This window comes from Ochlerotatus camptorhynchus, unplaced genomic scaffold, assembly GCF_037179485.1.
Source record: "Ochlerotatus camptorhynchus isolate MF236.1 unplaced genomic scaffold, CSIRO-AGI_Acam_v1.1 ptg000646l, whole genome shotgun sequence".
NCBI lineage: Eukaryota > Metazoa > Arthropoda > Insecta > Diptera > Culicidae > Ochlerotatus > Ochlerotatus camptorhynchus.
Window position 1 is genome coordinate 417,848 of NW_027041125.1, and position 15,933 is coordinate 433,780.

The 15,933-nt window shown below is 40.0% G+C and overlaps 1 protein-coding gene across 1 annotated transcript; it reads right to left on the reverse strand.

Moving 5' to 3' along the window:
• Positions 1–3,268: 3,268 nt before the first annotated feature.
• Positions 3,269–11,139, reverse strand: LOC135714441 (galectin-4-like). Its single transcript, XM_065237822.1, has 4 exons — positions 10,965–11,139; positions 10,286–10,910; positions 10,141–10,220; positions 3,269–3,375 (listed from the first exon to the last, which is right to left on the reverse strand). Exons 1-4 carry the CDS (start codon positions 10,986–10,988, stop codon positions 3,277–3,279), a joined length of 828 nt encoding a protein of 275 aa, XP_065093894.1. The 5' UTR covers positions 10,989–11,139; the 3' UTR covers positions 3,269–3,276.
• Between the last annotated feature and the right edge of the window lie 4,794 nt (positions 11,140–15,933).

Sequence of the window (15,933 nt, forward strand, 5' to 3'; positions counted from 1 at the left end):
TGTTGATTAAACGAGAGTAAAATATCATTTGAAATACAAATACAAATATGGTTTGCCAAATAAAACTATTAAAACTTAAAAAAACATAACTTTTTTTGTTATTTTGAAAGTGTGCTTATACTTTCTGGAACAGTCTATATTGCAAATATCGATTGCTGAATTTATGCATGGGCCCAAATTAGGGACAACGAATTCACTTTTCGTATATTTATTAGATATTTTACTTGATGAATTACAGTTTAACATTCTATTGAGACCTTATTTCTGATGTAACATAAAGGAAAAATCATTTGATATACCGCATCCCTTTGCATTATCTACTTGCATGAGTTATGGTTTGTCTACCATAGAGATTAGTGACGTTTAACGCACGCACACTAGCGGGTGCACGCCGTGTAAAGTTGTTTATTATTTTCCTCTGGCTAACCTACACGAAACGAAAATCAATTATTTTATTCATGTGTTTCACTTATACATTTTTGCCAAAACATCAGCCTTATCTCGAGCCTTATACATTCCATAAGACGAACCACATAGGTCCTATAATAATGCATAAAAGGTATGTGCATTTCATTTGACACATGAGCTTCATTAACTTGTTGCAAGGCGTCTGCTTATTAGTTGACTTATACATTTTATGAATAATCAGCAATATAAATTTGCCAAAAGGTACCTATAAGGAGATTTCTATCCGTGTAAAAAATGTATGAAAGTGGATCTGTCAAAATGAGTTTGACATCGATTTGTTATGTATTTTCCTCGGATATTCACTAACACGCTCTCATATATCCTACCAATACAACCAGACGTGAAAACCTCTATGGGGTGCATTTTACCCCAATGTTGGTGGCCATTGTTGTCGTGCGTCTTGCCCCAATATTGTGGTGCATATTGCACCATGAATCAGGCGTTTTGCCCCGCTATCATTTTGGAACCAATTTATAAAATACCTTGAAAATCATGAAAAATCATCCTTTTGTATGAACCATACGCCATTACTTTCTTCTTGATTTTAGCTTCCATACGCCAGGCTTAAACGGTGCGTTTTGCACCATCCTACCCTATATAGCAAGAAGCCAAAAATGACTGGAATAGGCAAAAAGAGGTGTGTACTCGGCAATGTGGTGGTAAGTTTCCGAAAATAGCTCGAGCGCCATCGAACGATGGTGTAGAGGTAGACGTCGCAAAGGAAGTAGAACGGAAGCCGGATGGAGCGATCATACTATCATACATATATCCTTGAACGACACGTGAAGGACGTTGGTTTTTCAGCGGGAAGCAGACCAAGCAAGGAGAAATAGGTAGTGGAACATGCGGGCTGGGCTGAACTTGTTTTTTTTCAAGAGGGATTGGAAAGCGTGGGCCAAAAATAAAAGCAGAAAGCAATGTCATTAAATCGGTATTGCGTCTTGGGTTTGAATGATGAAATGAAAATTTAAGCGAGGTTCATTGAAGAAGATAAGGGCTTTTGGGAAGTTCTCTTGTTGGTTCTCCCAAGTTACATTACACGATTTATCAAAAGTTGTATAGCATTCTTGAAGAATATGATTTAACTAAAATTGTTACTTGGGCTGAGGGATTTGAAAAAAAAAAGTTGAATTTCTGGATTCTCACATCTAGCATTCAGGGAAACAACTGAAACATTTCACAGCAAAAAAATAATTTTGATATTCCATCCAAGAGGATGCACTTCAATCATGTCGAAAATCTCATGTAATTTTTTATGGTCATAAAAATTTTGTCCTTTTTGGCAAGTAATATTACACCATATTTTAACCTCTATGATTGAAGTGCATCCACTTTGATGTGATATCAAAAAAAATTTTTTTTGCTGTGTTGATTTAGAGGGCCTAAGATTAAATATTAAGACTGATAAATCGCATTGATAAAACTCGAAAAAATCCTCATTAAGAATTCAGAGGATTACACATCGAAAATTTATACAACTTCTGATAGTCTCACTATCTGAAATTCGCAAAATCTCACGTCTGTGTCTTACTTGAAACTCAAAGTACGTAATGAAGGGTCAGTATGAACTGTAATATTATTCCAGTCTCATAATTGAGCAGATGACTGAGTAGTGACGTACCGTCGGCTGCATAGCCATATGACGGGAGGAAGTATTTAACTTTAAAGAAACACCGACGACTGGTGATGACGCCGGATCATTTTCAAAGCAAATCATTTACGATCAAATGCAAGTCACTTGCCAATCAAAATGAATTGTAACCGATGATGGTTTGATTAGAGCTAGTGCACTTGAACCAATGGACGTATGGAAAATATGTTTGTGATACCTTCAATTGATGTTACGAACTCAGCTGAAAATCATCTCCACTCTCGTCTGCTCAAAAAACAAAATTGGCAGAATTTCCAGGAACTAATTGCTTTAAGCGACTCAACTGACGTCATCACACACTCACTAATGATGTTCTCAGCGCGGCTTCTTAGTCAGTAGCAGATGGTGGTCCTCCTACAAAAACATGATGAATGACGAACGACACTACCAGAAATCAGATTAGATGCGGATAAGAGCTAGGTCAACCAGATTCGCTGAAATTGAATGGAACGCTCTCCATACCCAACACGCATGTTGGCGATTCAATAGGGTGAAAAGCTATAAGGAAAGTTTATCGAAGGACCAGGATCAGGATTGTCATCGACAATGAAGGTTGATTGATTATTTCTGTTATCCACCGACTTCGGTTTCAGATTTATTTCAGCAACAGCAACGATTTGCGAATACCTTTAACCAGTAATGCCGTATTCTATATGTTTACCTGAAAATCGATAAAACTTTTGCAAATTGGTCGTCGCGTGAGTGAAGAATACACTTTGTAAGCATTCTGCAGCTGAATAAAAAGTAGGATGGCCCACCTAATGCCATCATTCTGTCGAATAAAATAAAATACAAGCCATAACCATCCCACGCTGCAGCGACTAATTAAACTTAATTGAATCACGTAACCAACACGCGCGATACTGTGTTCTCTGTTGGCCCTAACCTTCCAAGAATCAGTAGACGTCGTACAACCGTGATATGGTTTTCACATTAATCACACTTCGAGCGAATAAAGATGGATGAAAGTATCATGTTTATTATTCCCTCATCATTAATTACTAGATTAGACTTAAGATGAACCTGTACAAAGTTAGTTTGTGAAGAAAAGTAAAACCAATTGTATATATATATATATTTGACCATCCCAGAGGGGACCCAGGTGTTTGGGTGATGTTAATGGAAAATATGGGTGACAGAACCGCTGCAGCCGCAAATCACAGCCGGAGTCTTTTGGAAAGTACGTACACACCGAAACCGCCCAGCAGAGCGACCAGGATGTATTTAAGAACTTTGAAGAGGACGCAGCATATTTTCTGGAAAATAAATAAGAGTTCAACCTAGAAATGGTACATGAACTATGGTAAGAAGATACTTGAAATTTGTTAATACATTGAATTATTCAATGATGGTCGAATTTTGCTTATTTTACCCGATACCTATGTATCTTATGGACCTTTTCGACCACACAGTAGGTCGTATCAATTTTTGTCGATTTTTTTTTATCGATTACACAGTGTTTTTTTTTACTTTAAATGATGTTTTTTCTTGAAGTTATGTGGTTTCATGTTTCAATTATCAAGTGACACATATAGCTCTTTTTAACTTATTCTATTTGAAAGTTTTTAAATTATTATTCATGCTTCTAGTCCTATCAGGCCTGTTGAAAGATTTCTCACCTTGGTTGGATTTAGGGTTGGTAATACCGGAGGCTAATTTCTCAAACCGGTTTTGCGGTATTGAAAAATCTAATACCCGTAAAACCGATCAAACCGGTATTAGGAGGAACTATAAAAAAAACTGCATAATTATAAGAAAATGTGTTTATCGGCAAATAATTCAGTTAGAAATGCGCTCATCAATGCTAGGCTTGTTCGTTAAAGTAAAATTAAAGAATGCAAAGAGCGTTTATCGTATTATCTTTCAAACGAGAACGTATCTTACGAAGTAAGTAGGACGATAATACAAAGGGCATCGTAAATCATCTTCATATATTTGCCTTTCAAACCCTCAGTATCGTAGTAGGCAAACTCTTGTTTAAAAACTTTTTCAAACTGTTTGTTGACGTTGACGCTGAGCTAGTTCTGGAAGCTGCAAACTTTGACTGCTGCAAGCGTCTTCAAATTTTTCCTTCACGGTCAAACCATCATTCTCTACATCAGCTGTATCATCCAGTCGATTCAGCTCCTCTCTTCGCAAGGGCTTATGCATGTTTTCCGTTGTCTTCCAAATCAATCAACAGACGAAGAATTTCAAGCGAATGCTTTATCAAAGTAGACCGCGATGTCTTGAAGAATACTCCAAAGTAAAGAGGGTCTAGTATAAGAGCGGAGCGGGTTCGAAATAAACTGCCTTGGAAACCTATGCCTAGGTGAATTCTAGCAACACTGCCAATGTAATCAAGATAGGCGCTGCTCGATTGGCTCTGGCTTTGACAGTTCGTTTGGCTCAAAACCAGCCAGTCCGTTCCTCTCTTATACTAAACCCTATCTACTCTAAAGTCATTTGTCATTGTATGTAAATTATCTTATTCTTTTGTTTTTTTTTTGTTTTTGATAATACAAACATTAATTTATTTATATTTCAGTCACTATGATAAACATGTAAAAAAAATGAAATTTGCTGGAAAAATCCAACAAAAATATCGAAAATACCGGTTTTTATCGTACAAAAACCGGTATTTCGGTTTTGTAAAACAGCACGATAATGCCAGTATAACCGGATTCGGTAAAACCGGTTAATCAACCGAATTGAATTGGTTCGTTTGAAATTTGAAAAATGAAACTATTTATAACTAATATTTAAAACTACAACTAACCTACAGCTACTATAAGCACCTAACCTACAATATACAAATTGCTTATCGATGCATGTTCTGATGTGTTGCATTTCTGCACAAACCTAGCCTTTATGTTATCAATTTTAAAATCTAATTTTGGAATCTTCGTCTCTAGATGAAGATCGGAAATTCTTGTGTCGAAAGGACGATAAAGGACCATCCTCAGCACTCTATTCTGAGCAACCTGGATTTTTTTTCCTATGCGTCTGTGCACATGATTCCCACACCGGAGCTGCATAGAGGATCGCAGATGCTATAATTTGTTTTTAGACAGCCAGTTTGTTCCAAGTAACAATTTTGGTTTTTATGAAGGTTCTGACTTGTAGAATCCTATAAAACCGCGATAAAACCTGCAATGCTACTTGGGCCTTGAGAGGTGGGATCTGCGACAAATAAGCGGATACACCTTACCTAACACTTGACTACTGTTTTTTTTTCTACTTGCGAAGAGGAGCTTTTCATCGAACAACATCACGAGATATGTTCCGCAGACCAATCAACACTTGCCGATGGAGGAACATAATTGTTTAAGTTTTAGAGGCATTGATTTTGATTTTCCACGTGTTGGCATAATCAGCAAAGGTGTCAAAGCATCGTTGAAGTTTGTTCGTTATTTCGCGAGGCATCCTTCCTTTGACGGCTATTGCGGTATCCAGGCATGGAAAATCATTTACATTCATTTCATGCAATCATTTACATTCATTTGCCGCTAACTTTTTTCATCAACAGCATTCCGCAAAATGATGTGCAGAGCTTAAGTAGGTTTTGTTAATAGCTACAACTTTTGCCTGTAACTCAAATCTGTATCTCTTATGCATCACGAATTAGAGCGGGCAGAACTTGTTACTGTTTTTCAGTGAATGTAAAATACATTCACTGAAAAACAGTAGTGGCTTCTGTTCGCTCTGGTTCGTCATACATAAGAGATACGGATTTGAGTTGTTGACAAAAGTTGTAGTTAATAACAAAACCTACAAAAGCTTCATACACTATTTTGCGGAATTCTGTTGATGAAAAAAGTTAGGGGCAAATGAATCTAAATGAATGCACGAAATGAATGCAAATGATTTTCCATGCCTGGCGGTATCATCTGCGAATAGGAAAAAAACGCAACCTTCTCCAAGGGGAGGAATGTCGGAAGTGCAGATGCTTTAAAGCAATGGGCCCAACAGACTTCCTTGCGGAAAACCTGCTGCGATGGAAAACGTGTCTAAAAGACAACCATTCAACAATACCTTAAACGACCTTTGTTGGATTTGCACGGATGATTTTAACAAGATGCAAAGGAAAGTTTAAGTAACAAAGCTTGTATACAAGCCCATCGTGCCAGGCATTGTCAAACGCCTTTTCAACCTCTAGCAAGGCCATTAGCTGTGGACTTGGATACAGCGTTGTTACTTTGGATGTTATTCATCACCCGTACTAGCTAGTGATTAGTGGAGTGCCCCTTCCTGAACCCAAACTGTTCCGGAAGGATAAAGTTGTTTTCCTCGACAAACTTGAGCAAACGACTGAGAATGAGTTTCTGGAATTTGGGAGCTAAACAAGTGGGAACAGGTCTCGTGCAAAAGATGATAGGCCGTGTACGACGAAAAGTTCGAACAATGGCCTATGGTAACAAGGAAGACTGAAACTGTTGTTACATTAAACTATTAGCACAGACAAACAGACATAACACTCGTAAGTTGTTCATCGAACAAGCATTTAACGGACAATTTAAAAGTATCGCAGTTGGTAGTACCGCCACCTGTGGCGCGCATAGTCAATTCTCTTGCGTTTGACGTTTACTCACTACCGCCATCTGTTCAGTGTAGTGCCCACCACAGTGTACTCAACAGATGGCGGCAATGTTTTTGCGACGATGTTTTACAGTCAGAAATATTCAATGTGTTATGTCTGTTTGTCTGTGCTATTAGCGAATTCGTTTATTATCGGGGTTGGAACCAGTTTCAACCCAGTGCAAAGCCGAAGTTTTTGTCAGTGCGAACCTCAACCTGAGCTGGGTTTAAAAAGCAAACGAGCAAACTGACGTTTGTCAGAAAGAATGATTTTCGCGTCGGGAATTTTTCGTGTTCAACCTTTAGATACACCGTAGCCCACACGATTTTGACATTTTTTGACAATCTGACACTTTTGAGCATACCAGCAGCGCTAAAACTAACGGAGGTACGACAAAAAAAGCTTGCTCTTTCACACATGCAGCGTAGTGCTGAATGCTAGAAAGAGTAGTCTGTTGCAGTCCACATCGTGTTCTTTTGCCGTGCGGATCTAGTCAAGTCCGTGCGGATCTAGTCAAAATTCTAGTACTACACAATGTTTGTTTTGATTTGCTATTAAATTTTGACATATAAAATTAGGGGTTCGTAATTTTTCCTATGTTTCGAGAGGTGCATCGATAAGCTTGGGACCGAAGAGAGTACCAGAGCTGAGCCACAAAGTTGAGCACGTTTCTTCGGGACCTTCTTGTCTTAGAGATACCTCTATGGTAACACTTCCTTTAGCCAAAAGCAAATAGATCCGCACGGCAAAAGAACACGATGTGGACTGCAACAGACTACTCTTTCTAGCATTCAGCACTACGCTGCATGTGTGAAAGAGCAAGCTTTTTTTGTCGTACCTCCGTTAGTTTTAGCGCTGCTGGTATGCCCAAAAGTGTCAGATTGTCAAAAAATGTCAAAATCGTGTGGGCTACGGTGTATCTAAAGGTTGAACACGAAAAATTCCCGACGCGAAAATCATTCTTTCTGACAAACGTCAGTTTGCTCGTTTGCTTTTTAAACCCAGCTCAGGTTGAGGTTCGCACTGACAAAAACTTCGGTTTTGCACTGGGTTGAAACTGGTTCCAACCCCGATAATAAACGAATTCGCTAATAGCACAGACAAACAGACATAACACATTGAATATTTCTCACTGTAAAACATCGTCGCTAAAACATTACCGCCATCTGTTGAGTACACTGTGGTGGGCACTACGCTGAACAAATGGCGGTAGTGTGTAAACGTCAAACGCAAGGGAATTTAGTATGCGTGTCACAGGTGGCGGTACTACCAGCTACGATACTTTTAAATTGACCGTTAAATGCTTGTTCTATGAACAACTTGCGAGAGTTATGTCTGTTTGTCTGTGGTACAGCTGTAAAACTCTTTACCTAGGGACTTACGCGAAGAAAATAGTGTAAACGTCTTTAAAATGAAATGTGTCATTTGTGAAGGATAATATTATGTAGTGAAGCGTAATAATAAGTGTAAATGTGACTTTTTCAGTCACTGCACACTGGGCCAGAAATGCAATCTAGCGGAGCAAAATTAATAACTCCGAAACGAAGCATTTCAGCGACTCGGTGTCTTGGGTAAATTTTCTCATCACAATAAGGACCATCTATTCACATAAACAAATAGTTCAAAACTCTTCCGCAAAGATGGTGCCACAATCTAACTTCTTTCTCTGACGTTTTGGAGACTTGATGTCATCGCCAAAGTTGTTTACGTTGACAAAACAAATAAATCTTTAAAGAAAAAAAATGTCGAAAATATGGTTTCTTCTTTCTGTTTCGGTTTTTTTGCTGACAATCATATACAGTTATATTTTTCTCTTATGCAAATGCATTGAATAAATAACTTTTGTGAAGAAACATTCTGGTTTAAGCTTAAAATTTTAAGGATATTGTCGAAAAACCGAAAAAAACAACAACTTTTGAACTTTAATATTTCCCAAAGCGCAAAAAATCGCAACCTGACATTTTCAGCCAAAAATAAGCAATACTCGATAAACAAAATATCAAAATTTGAGAGAGGTATATTTTGGTGTTTTTGAGATTTCATCATTTTAGTGGAGCATGTATTTTTTCTTTAACTTTTTGCAATGCATTGAAATGGCGTTTTGAAGACTTGACGACTCTGGCAAAGCTATTTATCTTGATAAAATAAACAACTTTTATGAAGAAGTCAAAACTCCACAGCCTACTGCTCCGCTAGATTGCATTTCTGGCCCAGTGTACACTGGTGATGATGAAACCAAATGGATCAAACGTCTCGGGGCCACATATGACATTGTATTACAGAAGCAACGCAATCTGTATTGGACTCATATGTGAGGGGATGGGATCTATTCCCATGGTAGACTTTTTACAATTATCTAAATAGATAAATAATCCCAGACAAATTCCCATGTACGGGGGTTAGTGGTGGGCCATCATCATCATCATATAACTGAAACGTTCCTTAAACCTAACCATAAGCGAAGACAACAAATCAAGAAGACTGGCAACTCTTCCATTTTATCATACCAACGCTATGAGACAGGTATAATCGCGTCATCTGCCGCTCAAAGATAAATGCTTCGAACGAATTTGATAGCAAAGATTACACCCTTAGAAGAAGGGTTTGTGTATTTGCTAATTTTTCTATGCGTTGCTTCCACCTTCACTCAAGCGCAGCGCTATTGTATCTGTCGCTTGCATTCTGGCAAAGTAGCCAGTCTTCTTGATTTGATGTCTTCATCATAAGGTTAAAAAGGACGCAAATTATTTCATTTATCGAAATGATCGTCTTGAAGGAGCCTGCGGTGGCGTTGTCACCATTGTTCATAGACGAATCAAACATCAAATTCTTTCATCGTTTAAAATCAAAGTTTTTGAAACTTTGGGAGATTCTGTCGAATCAAAATTTGGACAACTTACTTTTATAAATGCCTATTTGCCATTCCAATGCGTAGGCCAACAAAGGAATTTTCTCAAGGGTGACCTTCAGAAACTTACCCGTCATAGGTCTAAATTCTTCATTATTGGTGATTTTAATGCAAAACACCGCTCATGGAATAATGCTCAAAGCAATTCCAATGGTAATAACATAGAGGTAACTCTAAGACCAGAAGGTCCCGAAGAAACGTGCTCAACTTTTTGGCTCAGCTCTCGTACTCTCTTCGGTCCCGAGCTAATCGATGCACCTCTCGAAACATAAGAAAATCCACCAACCCTTGACCCACTTCCGTTAATTCTTATAATTTGACCGATTATCATCACCTTAGCATTGTAAATCTATTAGATATTCATATAGCATTTACCTCACACATTTTCAATCATAACAATCATTATAGCGAAAATTTATTAGACTTCTTGGGACGGGAAAATGTCATATTGGCTAAGTGCAAATTATTGCATTTTAAGTTTTTCACAAACGAAACACCTTTTATAAGTTATACACATTGAACGTTACACTGAATGTACACTTAGTTTCTACTCACCCATAAAACGGTTATCGTCATCTTGTACTGCAGGTTCGATCCACTATCGACATTTTTCTGTATTGCACTAGGAAAATTCACTGCAAAGGAATGAAAACGTAAACATTACCGACCATCCTTCACTCCCAGTGCCATTCGGGCATACTCATCATAGGATGCTGGAAAAACATCGCCGGATTGTTGTAGCTGGGATACGGAGCATGTAGATACAATGGCGATGGCGGGCAAGGGAAATGTTGAAAATTTCCATGAGGCCACGATGGTATTTGAAACGGAATTGCCATCGGCGGTGACGAAGGTTGTGGATTAAGCATTGGAGCACTCGGAATAACACTGATCACTTTTGACGTCGGATTCCAATGTTCAAAAATCACCGCACGAATAACACACCCACCCGTGATGAATAGAGCCCGCACTGTTTGCACTGGAAACCGATGACTGAAGCTGGTGAACTGATTCCCATTGATTTCGATGTTGAATCCACCGGAATCGGCTCCAATGGCCAGATTGAATTCTTCGTCGAAATTTATCGGACTATTTGCGGCTCGTTCTTCATGGCCCCAGCGTCCTGAGCTGTAGCTGTTCCGCAAAATTTCTCTGGTAGCTGGCAGGATATTCAAATGCAACGGAACGTCATCCATTGGATCTAGACACTCTCCGCTCTGCAGATGGATTCGGCAATCGCCGTTCGGTCTACTCATCACTCCTCGAATCCGAATCCGAAATCCCGGTTCCATTTCACTCGGGAGCTTCCCCATGAAGGGTAGAACCTGGTGGGTAGAATATAAATGTTCAGCCCTTCAATCAACAAATCAACTACTTACCGGAGATATGACCTGGTTGGACATTCTTGAGCAATCAAGCTTCGAGAAAAATACGCGCTCATCGATTCAAGTCGAATGTTGTAATGACTAGCAGTGAGCTACAGCAGGCTGGCTAAGTGGCTAAGAATTCTTCGAGACAAGATCTACAGAGATCTTTGCAACGGCAATCCGCAAAGTGCATGCAATGCGAATACAAAAAACTGGATTTCCGAAAGTGTGGCATTGAAAACATGTTGTTGTAAAGAGAACCATCCGCGGTGCGCGCTCACGCCTGTGTTACACCTGAGCTTTACAAGCATGCTGCCTGGTGAGGGGTAGGTTCGAATGGATTGTCGATACGCGCTTCACTGTGCCTAGTGCGATATGTACTATGTGCAACGTGGGTTGACCAACTGGGGAGGGAGTTGAAATTCGCAGCGCTAGCTCAAACCTCTTTTGGGCTGAAGTTCATGTTCACGCTCGTAAGCTGAATGGAGCTACTTAATGCTTACTTTATCGTATGGGCGAGTACAGTTTCTTAATATTGCCGTTGCTGTTTTTATTGGACCCAGGCGTCCTTGCAGACGGCCAATCATTAATTTCGGGACACAACTTTCGACTTGATTTTGGGTGGATTTACCTTTTTGTGGATGCATCACGATCAACTTTTACTGGGTCAAGATGTGTGGGTGAATGTCACGTGCAATGACAGGGTAACATTGACTCAGTTAACAATTTTTGGCATGGAAAAATCAAATTTAGGTGGAATAAAACCAGTTCGATCGGGTTAAGTAGTTTCGGGTTTTATTTTTTTCTCAGATGTATGGACTTCAGAATAACTGAAAAGTCTCGATTACTTACGATATAGATTACGACATATAGTCCAGCTCAGTGATGGAAAAGTTCGCAAAAACTCACTACAACTCGCGAATTATTCTTTTGGAGAAATTTTGCAACTAATTTTACGTTTCTTGCCTATGTGTTTCTAGTTTGTTTAAAATAGGTTTTCCGCAGACAATCTATCAATATCCAAAATGTAACATAAAATCGTAGTGTGGTTTGTGAAATGATTATGCAGCAATGATGACATTTATTTAGGTAAAACATTAGTGATTTGCGGGGCGTAATTTCAAAATTGTTGTTCGAAAAATAAGCTAACATAAAAGTTACAAAATCAGTTTAAAAACCATCCGGCGACCACGTTACAAAATCTGTTTAAGCCCCGAAACATTGCAAATTATGCATACTTTTCATGCAAATCTGTAATGGAATCTTACATTTACCGGTTGGGTGTACAATCCCTAGATAATCTAATTATGATTATTATTCAGTTTAACTATATTAAAATTTTGTTCCTCTTCATACATTAGCCTATAATTATGTTACACACTGTTTTACATAAATTTAGGCTCTTTACATGTACAACACTGTGACAGTCCAATTTTGATTTTGTTTTGCTAATTACTCGGAAGCAGTGGGTTGCGGAACTTTGGTGTCTTCATGGTTGAGTTGCTCATTTTTTTCAAGATAAACAGTTTTTCCAATCCATCGAGTTTCCACAATGTCAGAGTATTATATATATATATTTAGTTATATTTTGGCGCCATCTATGTGGGTAAGTTGCGAACTAACTGCTTACAGTTTTTGTTACAGCGAGAAATTTCTTCGAAAGTGTCAAACCTCGGAAATGCTTCATTTAAGAGATATTTGTCGTCCAAATTGCATTTCTGGCTCACTGTGCCATAATTGACCATGAAAACGAAAAAGCGATTGTGGATAGAAACATTGCATTAGGGAAACAGGAAACGAAGTAAATATTTACTGATGACATTCATTACAAGAGGCTAAGAAACAGAGTTGTAACCTCGGTTGTCACGATGATCAAAAATTTGACCATGAACCTCCGATAATCTGACCGTTCTTAATCTGAACACTTTTTAGTTTGAACCCCGCTAATATGCACGCCGTGCAAACTAAAAATGTCTCAAACCTCATCTAGTGTCATCTCACGACACCAAAACAAAATATTCACTGCATTTTAGATAGAGTCGTATCAAACATGGGGAAGCAGTTTGGAAATTGTTTTATTTATATTGATATTTATGCTCTAGAAAATGCGAAGTGGAATCAGAGCGATGGCTTCCAGACCGTATCAACTTAACTCCGACGCCCAAGGTTATGGAGAGATCAATCATCATCTCTGCAGCTTCTTAAATGAGCACAACTTGTTAGATCACCGGCAGCATGCGTTTCGACCCGGTCACGGAATGAATACGTATTTTGGTACGCTTGGGCAAGCCCCCCATGATGCTATGGCGGGCGATCAACACGTCGAGATAGGTGCACTAGACATCTCTAAAGCTTATAACCGCACCTGGATGCCGTTGGAAACCGGTGTACCTCAGGGATCGGTACTGGCGGTTACCTTCTTGTCAGTATGACTGGTGTATTCTGCAATCTCCCAGTGGGCATTTTTATTTTCGTCTACACCGACGGTATCATCATTATAGTCGCCAGCAATACTATCAAAATCCTCCGGACGAAACTGGCCCAGGGCGTCAAGTTTGTGCATCGTTGGGCATCTGGTTCCGAATTCCAGGTGTTGGCGGAGAAAAGTTCGTTCACCCACATCTGCACCCATGGCCACCGGTCTTTGTCCACACCCATCATGATTGGGACCCAGGTTATACCGCAAAGAAACACCGTCAAAATCCTCGGAGTGCCTTTCTTTCAAGGCCCACTTCGATGACGTTAAGGCCAATTGCCAAACTCGACTGAACCTACTCCACTCCCTTAACAGACGCCATCCCGACTGCAACCGCCACCTACGAATCCATATCTCTAAGGCGATCATCGACTCCCGGCTAACGTACGGAATCGAACTCACGTGCATGGCACGATAGACCCTCGTAGAAAAACTATCTACTGTCTATCCGCATCACCTCCGTTTAAAGTTGTCTTTCCGTTATATTAAATTCGCTTTATAATCACTTTGGAAGTTGTCGTCAATCTGATCACGACTGATATATTCCAGCTTTTATATACTTCTCGATCAAGCATTACAATAGTGTTTACATGTGCTTGCGTTTTTCATATCGCGTTTTGATATTTGATCGATCAAGGGGGTTCGGACCTAATCGCCGAAAAAGAAGATAAACCGAAATGCGAATCTTACAATACCTTCCCCCATAACGTTCAAAATCTGATACGGAATTATTATAAATCTATGTAATTAATAACGAATTAATTCTACTAGCTAAGATTCTTATCTTCGAATGAATTACTAAAATTCAGAATTGTTAATCTAACTTATGATAATAATAAACAAAGGTATTCTTCTGCAATCCACAACAATCTTGAAGTAAAATTCGATTATTTGTAATACACAAACATTTCATCATTATTCTGTTTCCGGATACGGGCCGACCTTCTCACTTCGTTATCAGCCTCGTTATCAGTATCCCTCGGGCAATATGTAGCTTTTCGTTTTGATTTCGGAGGATCCGAACTTAATGCTTGAGGATGAAATTAGCTTAATGCTGGGGGTGATTGTAACTGTGAAAGCGGAAACCCCCGAAAAGCACACTAATCCTCGGATTCAGCTCGCCTCTTCTTCGTTCCACGTCTTTCCTCCGCTTCCACCACGGAACGATGCGCCACCTTGCGCCGACGATCATCTTGACTGACCAGTCTAATCTGCCCCTTGTGGGCCGAGATCAGATGGCTCCCCAACGAGATCTTCTTTGTTCTTGCAACCACGTTCCTAGGTTGAAATCTTGCTTCTGCTGCTGATCGGTTGCTTCTCCGATAAATCGACTGGGATACCGTCTACCGGCCCGGCCCGTAGAATGCTTGACGTACCGACGATGATTTGGATTATAAAACCCCACGTCCTCCTGTACCGTGCACAACCGATCGCTGGGATTAACCGGGGAGAAAAAACGTGTCGCTTCAATAGCACTAAACACGCACCAAACGAAATGGCCGAATGTTGTAATGGTGTCGTTAACGACTGGATCGTCACTTTGCTTGTTCTTTCTATCACTTTCACTGTGCTGTCCTTCCTATCACTTTCCCTGTTCAGTCCTTCCTATCACTTTCACTATATCTTTCAATTTATCCTCGTCGTCACTTTAAAGTTTTCTTTCCGTTATATTAAATTCGCTTTATAATCACTTTGGAAGTTGTCGTCAATCTGATCACGACTGATATATTCCAGCTTTTATATACTTCTCGATCAAGCATTACAATAGTGTTTGCATGTGTTTGCGTTTCTCATATCGCGTTTTGATATTTGATCGATCAAGAGGGTTCGGACCTAATCGTCGAAAAGGAAGATAAACCGAAATGCGAATCTTACACTCCGGTCTACTGCTATCCACCCCTGGTTTAGCTGCCTGTGTTGAGGGTGGCATACTCCCCTTTGACCGACTTATCGAAATGACCATCTGCCGCCGGACAATCGGATTCCTTGAGAAGACTACGGGTTCTAGCGAAGGAGTGTCCCTCCTCGAGGAGGCCAACCAACTCCTTACCAGAACTGCCAACCAGATCCTCACCCAGTGCCCTGGGTCCACTCGTGTGGAGCCAGGGGTTGGAAAATGACCAAAATAGCCATCGATCAGACAATGAAACCCGGTTCCAACCCCCTTGCCGTTACCTAGACCCACCGTAACCTAATCGAACACCGATACAAAGGATATAGCTTACGTTACTCTGACGGATCACTTTCCCAGGGTAAAGTCGGCATTGGGATGTCCAGCCCCGAAGCTAGGGTTTGTTATCGCCTCGCAGACCAGTGCAGCGTGTTCTCGGCTGAGGCCGCCGCCGTTTTCTTTGCCATCTACACTCCGTTAAGCAAACCAATCGTCCTTTTCACCGACTCAGCCAGTGTTGTAACCGCTATTGATGCCGAACATCCCACTCACAGGTTATCCTCTCGAGTGCCCCATCTGGCACTACTGTCGCCTGGATACCCGGCCACTGCGGA